The sequence below is a fragment of the Nomascus leucogenys genome, chromosome 2 (genome assembly GCF_006542625.1).
Source record: "Nomascus leucogenys isolate Asia chromosome 2, Asia_NLE_v1, whole genome shotgun sequence".
NCBI classification, from domain to species: domain Eukaryota; kingdom Metazoa; phylum Chordata; class Mammalia; order Primates; family Hylobatidae; genus Nomascus; species Nomascus leucogenys.
The window spans coordinates 74,858,668-74,870,378 of record NC_044382.1 but is presented as its reverse complement, the minus strand read 5'-3'; the positions used below and the strand labels follow the sequence as shown (position 1 = coordinate 74,870,378).

Sequence of the window (11,711 nt, the reverse complement as noted above, 5' to 3'; positions counted from 1 at the left end):
AGGTCATAGGGTACTTCTATTAGCTATTTAAGGAGGCTTCCTGCTATTTTCCATAATGGCTGTGTTAGTCCACATTTCTACCAGCAGTGTACAGGGGTTCCCTTCCTCCACATCTTTGCTGGTTATCTTTCATCTTTTTGATACAGCCATTCTAACAGGTGTGAGGTGACATTTCTTACCCTTTTTAACCATCCACCATGGAGTCTGTAACCAGGTCTCACTTCCTATTCTAGCCTGCAAGAGAGGCTAAACTTAGTATGGAATGTGGGGTCCTATCTGCAGTCATTCCTCCCCAGTAGTCTTAGACTCCATTTTTACCTTTGGATCCTCAGTTCTGACAAACCCTCTTTTTCATTTTTAACTTTATTTTGAAATTTTAAAGACATGGGGTCTCACTTTTGGCCTGGCTGGTCTCAGTGGGCCCCAGCGATCCTTCCACCTCAGGCTCCTGAATGACTGGGAGTGCTACTCCTGAATGAATAGGTGTGCTACTGCACCTGGCTATTTTGAAATAATTTGACTTAGAAGAATATTTCTACAGTTGTGTTCACCTTCTTATGCAAATATAATCTTCAATGCGGGCGCTGGCATATACAAGCTGAGAAAGTATTGTCAAGTGGGTTGTGCTAGCACATCTGACCAGGACTTTTTGTTGTAGAAATATTGGATCCTCACCTGAGGCCAGGAGTTTGAGACCAGCCTGGCTAACATGGTGAAACTCCGACTCTACTAAAAATACAAAAATTAGCAGGGCGTGGTGGCAGGTGCCTGCACTCCCAGCTGCTCGGGAATTTGAGGCAGGAGAATCGCTTGAACCCAGGAGGCGGAGGTTGCAGTGAGCCGAGATTGTGCCACTGCACTCCAGCCTGGGCAACGGAGTGAGACTGTCTCAAAAAACACAAGAAGTATTAGATCCTCAATCTCAAGGTATTCTAAGAGCTTTTGGAGACCATTGAGTCTAAAATTCCCAGTATCTTTGAGGCAGGAACAGACTTGGAAAAAGAATGTAGTTTATGAGCAGGAGTTTGGAGCTGGAAGAAATACTGCTTTCTGTTGGTGGTTAATGCTGTCAGCTCCTTGGATTGTGGCTTTAGCCCTAAATACTGGGGCAGTAGAGACTCTTAACTGGAAAACAATTGAGGGCCACCCGTGTAGGGGCAAGAGACAGAGGAAAGCTTGGGTGGTTGGGTTGAAGATAGTGGATGTGCTGTCCCTGTGAGAGTGCTGGTGTTGGACCCGGGAGCCAACGACAAAGCGTTGCAGCGAGCAGGGTCCAAGCAAGGGCAGTCGAGGGCCAGATGAAGTGGGCAGGAACCGAGTTTCCCAGGTGACATCCTGCCTGTGCTCATCATGCCGAGGGGTGGCGGTGTTGCACAATCACACAGATTCTTTGTCACTATTGAGTGCAGTGTTCTTAAGAATGGGGACCTGGCAGCCGGGTGTGATGGCTCGTGCCTGTAATCCCAACACTTTGGGAGGCTGAAGTAGGCAGATCACGAGGTCAGGAGTTTGAGACCAGCCTGGCCAACATAGTGAACCCTGTCTCTACTAAAAATACAAAAAAATTAGCCAGGCCTGGTGGCAGGCACCTGTAATCCCAGCTACTCGAGAGGCAGATGCAAGAGAATTGCTTGAAACCGGGAGGTGGAGGTTGCAGTGAGCCAACATCGTGCCATTGCCCCCTGACCTGGGCGACTCTCAAAAAAATAAGTAAATAAAAGGAGACCTAGGCTTGTTGTGCTTGTTTTTTGGTTTTGATTTTCCAGAGTTTGAGGGAAAGTTGACCCATCCTGTTTATTGTGCCCTTGAGGAGGAAACAAGGCAAATCCCTACTCTTGTGGGCAGGGGTGCACAAACCTGTCAGTGCGAGATGGCTAGAACCACATTCTCTATAACTTGGGGGGGATAATATATATATATACACACACACACATAGATTAACAAAATAAAAAAATATACACACAGGAATCTTCTCTTACCTATGGTTTCACCTTATACAGTTTCAGTACAGTATAATAATCTCCTGTGCTTAATTTATAAATTGAACTTTATAATTTGTCAACATATGGATTCTAGCTCAGTAGGTCCAGGTGGGGCCCAAGATGTGCACTTCAGGCCAGGTGCGGTGGCTCATTCCTGTAATCCCAGCACTTTGGGAGGCCGAGGTGGGAGGATCACTTGAGTCCAGGGGTTGAGACTAGCCTGGGTAACGGCAACATTTTGTCTCTACCAAAATTTTAAAAAACTGGGCGCGGTGGCTCACACCTGTAATCCCAGCACTTTGGGAGGCCAAGGTGGGCAGCTTGGCCAACATGGTGAAACCCCACCTCTACTAAAAGTACAAAATTTAGGCAGGTGTGGTGGCATGCACCTGTAATCCCAGCTACTTGGGAGGCTGAGGCAGGAGAATTGCTTGAACCTGGGAGGTGGAGGTTGCAGTGAGCCGAGATCATGCCACTGCACTCAAGCCTGGGCGACAGAATGAGAAACCATCTCAAAAAAAAAAAAAAAAAAAAAATGAGTGTGGTGGCATGTACCTGTGGTCCCAGCCAGAGAGGTTGAGGCTGCAGTGAGCTGTGTTCCCACCACTGCAATCCAGCCCACAGGCCTGGGAAACAGAACAAGACTGTCCGCCTGCCCTCCCCGCAACGAAAGCATTTCTGACAGGCTTTCTGGTGATAATGATGCCATTGGTTCAATGCTTCTTTTAGAGTAATGTTCTAGAGTTTGGCAGAGTCAAATTATTTCTGAAGGGGAACTTTGTATAAAACTTTCATCTTTCTCCCTCCCCCACCCCCCTGCTTTATTTTTTTGAGACAGGGTCTTGCTCTGTGGCCCAAGCTGGAGTGCAGTAGCATGATCATAGCTCACTGCAACCTCCAACTCCTGGGCTCAAGTGATTCTCCCACCTCAGCCACGGTGGCTCAGACTACAGGCATGAACCACCATGTCCAGCTAATTTTAAAAATTGTTTTGTGGAGATGAGGTCTCACTGTGTTGTTCAGGCTGGTCTTAAACTCTTGAGCTCAAGCAATCCTCTCTGCTCAGCGTCCCTAAGTGCTAGGATATTTCTATATAAATTGCTGGCTAGGAGCTAAGGAAGACAGGGCACTGCGTGTGGGTTTTTGTAATTAGCAGAGGCCCAGCCAACACTGGCTTCTGTTCTGTTTTTTTTTTTTTTAAGTCTTGTGAAGCTTAAATGGGAGGTTTGAGCAAAAAAGAGGTTGCTGTCCTCTCTGTGGGATTTTTGCTGGTGTGGGGAGATCTGGACCATCATAGAGGGAGTCCTCAGCACAGGGATGGGATTTGGTTCCTGCAGAGCCTCAGAGAAGCATGGGAGAGCCCTTCAGGTGTTAGGGGAAGGTGATTTTGAGTTGTTCCTTCACTTTGTTGAATGTCTCTGAAATCTAGTTCTGGGGCTTGGCAGGAATGTTGCCGCTTGCAGTGGCTGCCGTTCAGCTTATCTGGGATGTGTCCCAAGATGCTGGAGTTGTCTGGGGCCATCTGGACTGGGGCTGGGCTTTCCACATCCATGGAGCCACTACTAGGACTGGGAGTGACAGAACGACTCTGGGGGTGCTGCCAGAGGGGCACTCTAGATTGTTCTTGGGATAGCACAGGTGCCCAGATACAGTTCTAAGCCATTGAGGGGCTAGGAGCAGAATTGTCCTAGTGGAGGTGATTGCTAACTCTGAGGTGTACTTGCCATGAGCCAGTTGCTGTTAGGGGATGAGCTGATTCCTGTCACTCCCACTTTAGAGGGGATGGTGACACAGCTAGTGAGAGGTGGGGCAGGGACTTGAACCTCTATTCTTTAGCTATAGAACTTCTGTCCTTAACCACTATGCTATGCCTAAAATCTGAGGAGACTTCTGGTAGGACTCTTTCTCCCGCGGCCCAAAGGAAAAAGGAAGCCCCAAGAAACGTTTTATCTTAGGGAAACTTTCTTGGAACCACTTCCTTCCCTCAGGCCTGCACTGGTTTTTGTAGCGACTCTAAGGATGTCTGTCATGCAAGGATGTGTTACCTATGGCCCCATGTCAGGAGAATGATTAGGTTCCTGTGAAGTTTAAAAAAATCCTGTTAGATACTACAGATACACAGTAACTGCCATATATTGATTACTTTCTATATGCAAGGCACTTGTACAGAGGTTGAAAAGATGTCTCCATTTAAGCGTCCATTTAAGCAGGGGAATGGTGGAGTCTTCTGTGAAGGTAGACCAGTACATGGTTTGCATTGCCACAGAGACACTGGGAAGAGCCTCTGAAACCCAGAGGAATGCATGCGTATGGGCAGTCTGGGGCAGGTAGAAGATGTCAAGGTGTCCAGAGATAAAGGGGTCAGCATGTGCAAGGGCACCGAGTATGAGCAGATACTGGTGGGATTGTGGGTATGTGAGGAGAGGAGAGGTTGCATGGGGTTAAGTGCCAGGTTAGGAGGAGAGTTTAGGTGTCCTGTTAAAAATGACAGTCAGCTGGGCATGGTGGTATGCACCTGTAGTCCCAGCTATTCAGGAGGCTGAGGCTGGAGGATTGCTTGAGCCCAGGGGTTTGAGGCTGCAGTGAACCATGATCACACCACTGCACTCCAGCCAGAGCAACAGATGAGATCCCGTCTCAAAAAAAATTGAGAGTCTGTTCCCATGATCAGTTTGGATTTCTCAGGCTCTTGGAGCTAGAGGCAGGGAGGACAAGGTAGGAGATGTGTTGCAGATAAGATGTAATTAGAGATAAGCCTGGTGGGGCAGTGAGGTTGGAAAGTGGTTGTTTGGTGATTCCTAAGGATAGGATCCAGGGCCTCCTTGGTATCTGCCCATTGCTTTGCAAATCCTCCCTCTTCAAGGCCAGAAAGGATTGCTTGTAAAGTGTACTCAGGAAGTAGCCCTAGATTCCTGCTTTCCCAAACAGCCTCTGGAAATACCTCAAGTTTCCCGGAGAGAGATACTCGTATTTCCCTTTGTAGGCAAAAATTGCATCAAGAAGGCGGGCGCGGTGGCTCACACCTGTAATCCCAGCACTTTGGGCAGCTGAGGTGGATGGATCACTTCAGGTCAGGCGTTTGAGACCAGCCTGGGCAACGTGGCACAATCCCGTTTCTACTAAAAATGCGAAAATTAACCGGGTGGGGTGGCAAGCACCTTACTTGACTGGCTGAGGTACAAGAATCGCTTGAACCTGGGAGGCAAAGGTTGCGGTGAGCCGAGATCATGCTACTGCACTCCAGTCTGGGTGACAGAGTGAGCCTCTGTCTCAAAAAAAAAAAAAGTGGCCAGGCGCATTGGCTCATGCCTGTAATTCCAGCACCCCAGCACTTTGGGAGGCGGAGGCGGGTGGACCACTTGAGGTTAGAAGTTCCAGACCAGCCTGGCTGACATGGTGAAACCTTGTCTCTACTAAAAACACAAAAACTAGCCAGGTGTGGTGGCAGGGGCCTGTAGTCCCAGCTATTCGGGAGGCTGAGGCACAAGAATAGCTTGAACCTGGGAGGTGGAGGTTGCAGTGAGCTGAGGTCACGCCACTGCACTCCAGCCCGGGTGACACAGCGAGATTCCATCTCGAAAAAAAAGTTTTAAATGTTCCTTTCAAATGAATGAATAAGTAATAACCCTCCAAAAAATTGCATCAAGAAAAGATGCAGCTACCACAACTCATTTCCTGAAAATTTGCTGTGGTGGTTGGCATTTTTGAGCAAAGTGCAACCTATGACCCTTTCCCCCACGGGATGGGGTGGGGCAGAGGGAGACTTTAAGCCTGTTAGAGCCAGGGCCAGAAGGAGCCCTCGAGCAATTTGGTGACTTGTGCTCTTCTGTCCTGTGTTTAGATAATGCTCTAATGTGTCTCCCCCTGCAAATTTCTCTAATTTTGCATTTTCCTCCAGTGGGAAATGTGGAAGGTAGGGGAGCTATGAAGACTAGTGTGTTTCTAAATGCCTCGGACAGAGCTGCCCACCACAGTTTGCGCCCTTTGGTACATGCCTCTTTTAACCTTCGGACCTGGGCCACAGGCTGTTACCTACAATGGCAAGGTTAGACCCTTTAGGGAGCATTGGAGGAGCACCACCTGGTGAATGAGGAGGGATATTCCATGGCGATACCAGGAAGGACGCAGGAAGCATTTGGGGTGCCAGAGGCCCTAGGGACATGGAGCTGGAGGCTGGGCGGCCTCTGAAGCATAGCTGAGCTCTGCACATCCCAGCAGGCTAGAAGCAGGAAAACACACAAGTTCAAGCTGGCTTTTCATATATTGTGTATAAAAACATCCGATTCAGGATGAGTTTGGTGGGATTGCCAGGGGCTGACTGGAGTGTTGCTGGGAAGGAGCCTCAGCTCCGCTCCAGGTCCTCCACCAGGTAGGACTGGGACTCCCTTAGGGCCTGGAGGAGCAAGTCCTTGCAGGTCCAGTTCCAGGCTGGTGTGAAGCTGAAGAGCTTCCGCATCTTGCTTGGGTTGGTGGGCTCGGCCCGCACTGCCTGGTACTGCTCTTCCATCAGGACCTTCCCATACAGGGCATCCAGCAGGCACTCAACGTTTGTGACCCTCGCGATAAGCGCAGCCCGGTGCTGGTCTATAAAGTGCAGGTCTGGGGGTGGGAGGAGAACATGAGCCAGCAGCCAGGGTGTGGGGCCTGTCCCTGCTGAACTTGAGTTCTTCAGGAATTCCTCTGCAAGCCTAGGGACAGGGCTCCAGGGGGCAGCCCACCAGGACCCCACGTGCAGTGGGATGAGGGTAATATTGTCTCCCGTCCCCCGCAGGGTGTGGGTTGGTGGGTGGGGCGTGCAGGGTTGCCAAGCCGTGTCTGCCCTGCCCTGCCCTGGTTGCGGGAGCACAGATGCAGGCTGTGCAGGAGTGCGGTGGGGCCGGGCTGGGTGTGGAGGCCTCACCTGGCTTGGCTGCCGACTGAAGAGGGGCCTGGATCCCAGCTGGCGCGGCTCCAGAGCCTGGAAGGATATGGGCCAAGTGATCCCCTTCCCTTCCCGCCGTGGTCCCCTTGGTCGGGAGGCCAAGCGCGGGGAGCCTCCTTTCCGGTAGAGCAGCTTTGTTTAGGGGTAGGAGGAACAGAAAGCGGAAGAGCCCGAGGGGTAAGCGCTGGTGTGGGTGGAGGGGAAGGACTGGGTGGAGGGGAACGTGGGCGGCTTACCCTGGTGCGTGGCCGCCTGCAGCTGCCCGGCCATCTCCTGCAGGCCCATGTCGCGCAGCACGTTAGCGGTGAGCTCGGCGCCGTAGGCCTCCAGGTAGAAGCTGACCAGCTTGTCGGTGAGGTCCAAGGCGTCCATGGACAGCAGCGCGCCCCGCGGGATGCGCCCGTAGCCCTCGCGCAGCGGCACCGACAGCAGCTTCAGCTTGAACTTCTTGAGTTCCTCGGCGGTCAGGTTCTCCAGCGCATCCAGGATGGCGTCGCGCGCGCGCCCCATGGCTCCGGGATCCCCGGCCGCTGCCGCCGCTTACCCCGCTGCAGCCGACGACCAGGAGGAAGTCGGCTCCGGGGCGGAACCTGGACTCCCCGCCTTCCTCCCACTCTGGTCTCCCGACTCTCCGCCCCGGTCTCTCGCCCTCCAGCAAAAGGCGCTTCCTGACTACACCCTTGGTCCCCTCCCACCCAGGCCTGTGGATTGGGGCCCCAGGCCGTCGGGGGACGCCAGGATCGCGCCCTCCAGCTGGCCTGCGAGGTGGGACCCAGGAGGGGGCCCGCAGAGGGGCTCATGGGTGGCGCCTGCTTGTCTCTGGGCTTGCACCAGCGGGTACAGACCGGAAACCTGGGCTGGCTCTCACTGGGTTTATTGGAGCACCTAGGCTTAGAATCTTGGATTTCTAGAACCCCGAAACCTCCGCGGTTCCCCGAACCTTAGGATCCTCTCCCACATGTCGTAGAATCTTGGAATCATGACAGCTAGAAGCGTGAAGCTCCCTCAATTCCACATAATGAGTTGTAAAAAAGGGCAGAGAGTGCAAATCTCTCTGAGCTTCAGTTTCATTTTCTACGACATGGGGATAACCCTCAGGTGCTTATAAATATTCCAGCATAACATGGCCAACCCGATGGCTCCCGAAACCTTGCCAGATGCTTCCTAGGGGAGCCAGAATTTGATCCCAAGAGCCGAATTTCTTGGGAAGTGATGACAAGAGCTATTGGTTGAGAACATTCTCAACTGGAGGGAGCATCCTGGGTAGAGAGCCAGCCACTCCGGGCCCAGGGGCTTGGGATAGCATTGGAACCTGTGCCGTGCCTAAAATTCTTCCTTTTTTTTTTTTTTTTCTTTTAGAGACAGGGTCTCACTGTGTTGCCCAGGCTGGAATGCAGTGGCGTGACCATCGCTCTCTGCAGCTTTGAACTCCTGGGCTCAAGCAATCCTCTTGCTTCACCTCCCAAAATGCTGAGATTATGGGCACCAGGCACCGTATTCCGCCCTCAATTTGTTCCTAACATGGCTGGGGAGGTCTGCTGGTCGGACCTCTGTGGACCTCCCTGGCCTTGTCTTATGCCACGCCCTGGTTTCCCTCCATCTCTGAGCTGTAGCCACGCTGGTCTCTCAGTTTCTCAAGTGTGCCGGCATCCTTTTACCTCTCCAAGCCTTTGCACATGCTGTTCCCTCAGCCTTGAAATCTCTTCCCTCTTTGCCTGGGAAACTTTAGGCCTCAAGTTAAATGTCACTTCCTCTGGGAGACCAGGCTTAGAGCTTTTCCCAGGCTAGTTCATAACTTGTGCTGCATATCTGTAGCTCTCATGGCAAGCGTAACGAATCCTGTGCACTTGTTTAAAACCACTTCTCCCTGCCAGTCTGTAAATCATGCCTGTCCAGATCATCGTTATCTCCTCAGCATCCAAAACTGGGCTTGACAAATAGTAGGTGCTCAATGAGTGGTTCCAGAATGAATAACCAATGAATGGACTTTGTGGCTAAAGGGAGGATACCAGTAACTGCAAGCTATGCGTTATACACAAGCTCTTCAAAGAGAGGCAGCCTCCAGATTAAAGACCATGAACTTGAAGCCATACAGTTGTTTGTTTGAATCCTGACTCTACTTCCCAAGCGGGATATTTGGAATCATTTTTCCCTCTCATCTGGGTTGTAACGATCACTGTTCCTTGTAGTCATAGGACCCTGACATATTATACATTTATTTACTTATTGGACATTCATCCCTCTCTAAAATGTGAGCCTTATGAGCATCAGAGACCTTAACTGTCTTATTCTTTGCTGAATCCCTAGCATCAAGAATGTACCTGGAAATAGCTGGGTGTGGTGGAGGGCACCTGCAATCCTAGCTACTAGGGTGGCTGAGGCACAAGAATCGCTTGAACCCAGGAGGCAGAGGCTATAGTGAGCCAAGATTGCACCACTGCACTCCCGCCTGGGAGACAGAGCTAGATTCCATCTGAAAAAAAAAAAAAAGTATCTGGAACACAGTAGGTGCTGAGTAAAGATTTGCTGAGTGAAGGAATGAATAAGGCTGTGATGCCTGCAGTATGTTGTATTCAAAAGCTTCCAGCATGGCAGGGTGCAGTGGCTCATCACGCCTGTAATCTCAGTGCTTTGGGAGGCTGAGGCCGGAGGGTCACTTGAGCCCAGGAGGTTGAGGGTGCAGTGAGCTATGATTGTGCCACTGCACTCTGTGCCACTCGGCAACAGACACCTTGTCTCAAAAACAAGCAAGACAAACAAAAAACCGGGATGGGCAGGACACGGTGACTCATGTCTGTAATCCCAGCATTTTGGGAGGGCGAGGTGGGTGGAGGTCGGGAGTTTGAGACCAGCCTGGTCAACAGGGTGAAACCCCATCTCTATTAAAAATACAAAAATTAGCTGGGTGTGGTGGCAGGTGCCTGTAATCCCAGCTACTGGGGAGGCTGAGGCAGGAGAATCACCTGAACCCGGGAGGCAGAGGTTGCAGTGAGCCGAGATCACACCATTGCACTCTAGCCTGGGCAACAAGAGCGAAACTCCATCTCAAAACAGGAACAAAGACAAACAAACAAACAAAAACCACGATGGGGAGCAGTGCTCTGCTACCCTACTGAAAGCCTTTTTGTTGTTGTTGTTGTTGTTTGTTTTTTCTTTTGAAGACTGGGCCTCACTCTGTTGTCCAAGCTGGAGTACATCGGAGGGATTGTGGCTCACTGCAGCCTCAAACTCCTGGGTTCAAGCAGTTCTCTCACCTCTCTCAACTGTAGTCCTGAGTACCTGCGACTACAGTTGTGCCACCATGCCTGGCTAGTTTTTTAAATTTTTATAGAGAATGGGTCTCCCTGTGTTGTTCAGGCTGGTCTCAAACTCCTGGGCTCAGCAATCCTCCTGCCTTGGCCTCCCAACATGCTAGGATTACAGGTGTGAGCCACCGTGCCTGGCCTTGCTCCCCATCCTTGTAGCATGTAGGCTGGGGTAAGCTGTGTGCCAACATCCTCACCATGGGTGGCACTTGTGGTCCAACAGCCAGTGTTCCTTGGCTCATGGATGTTTATCATGCCTTCTCACTGGCCTTTATCCTTCCAGAATCTCCACCTCCTTTTGTGCACTGTGGCCAGAAGGATACATCTTCCTAACCCACACATATGATCCTGCGCCTGCCTGGCTCAGAAACCCGCCCCCTTGACTCCCCAGTGCCCTCAAACTCAAGTCCCAAGCCCTTGGCTTGGCCTTCAAGGTCCTTGCCAACCTCTTCAGCTGCCCCTTCCACCTTGCTGATCTGTGAACCTCTGCCCCTGTGGGGGCTGCTCTCTGCTTGGCCTCTTTTTCCTCCTGGTCTACTTGGTGAGTTCCCGCCTGTCTTCTGACATTCATCAGGCATCACTTTTTCTTTTCTGCTTTTATTTTCAAGATGAGGTCTCACCCTGTTGCCCAGGCTGGAGTGCAGTGCGCAATCATAGCTCACTGTAGCCTCGAACTCCTGGGTTCAAGTGATCCTCCCACCTCAGCTTCCTGTGTAGCTGGAACTACGGCTGCTTGCCACCACGCTCAGCTAATTTTTAAATTTTTTTGTAGAGATGGGGTCGTGCTATGTTGCCCAGGCTGATCTCCAACACCTGTGCTCAGCGATCCTCCTTCCTTGGCCTCCCAAAGCACTGGGATTACAGGTGTGAGCCAACACACCCAACCTAGGAGTCACCTCTTCTAATAAATAATAGAAATAAGCCTTTAGTCTGCAGTCCTTTGCATGCCTCCTTCCTTCCTTCCTTCCTTCCCTCCTTTCCTTCTTTCCTTCTTTTTTTTTCCCTTTCTCTCTCTCTCTCTGTTTTTTTTTTTTTTTTTTTTTTTTTTGAGATGGAGTCTCACTCTGTTGCCAGGCTGGAGTGCCGTGGCGTGATCTCAGCTCACAGCAACCTCCACCTCCCAGGTTCAAGCGATTCTCCTGCCTCAGCCTCCCAAGTAGCTGGGACTACAGGCATGCGCCACCACACCCAGCTAATTTTTGTATTTTTAGTACAGATGAGGTTTCACCATGCTGGCCAGGATGGTCTTGATCTCTTGACCTTGTGATCTGCTCACCTCTGCCTCCCAAAGTAGTGGGATTACAGTCATGAGCCACCACACCCAGCCTCTTTCTCTTTTCTCCCTTTCTCCCTTTCTTTCCTTCCTTCCTTCCTTCCTTCCTTCCTTCCTTCCTTCCTTCCTTCCTTCCTTTCCTTTTTCTTTCTTTCTTTCTATTTCTTTCTTTCTTTCTTTCTTTCTTTCTTTCTTTCTTTCTTTCTCTTTCTTTCTTTCTTTCTTTCTCT

At 50.9% G+C, this 11,711-nt stretch overlaps 1 protein-coding gene across 1 annotated transcript; it reads right to left on the bottom strand.

The window, feature by feature from the left end:
* Positions 1-6,224: 6,224 nt before the first annotated feature.
* On the bottom strand, positions 6,225-7,716 carry PYCARD (PYD and CARD domain containing). The gene is made up of 3 exons (XM_003280459.2): positions 7,140-7,716; positions 6,883-6,939; positions 6,225-6,581 (listed from the first exon to the last, which is right to left on the bottom strand). The coding sequence occupies exons 1-3, from the start codon at positions 7,411-7,413 to the stop codon at positions 6,325-6,327; spliced, it is 588 nt and encodes a 195-aa protein (XP_003280507.2). The 5' UTR covers positions 7,414-7,716; the 3' UTR covers positions 6,225-6,324.
* Between the last annotated feature and the right edge of the window lie 3,995 nt (positions 7,717-11,711).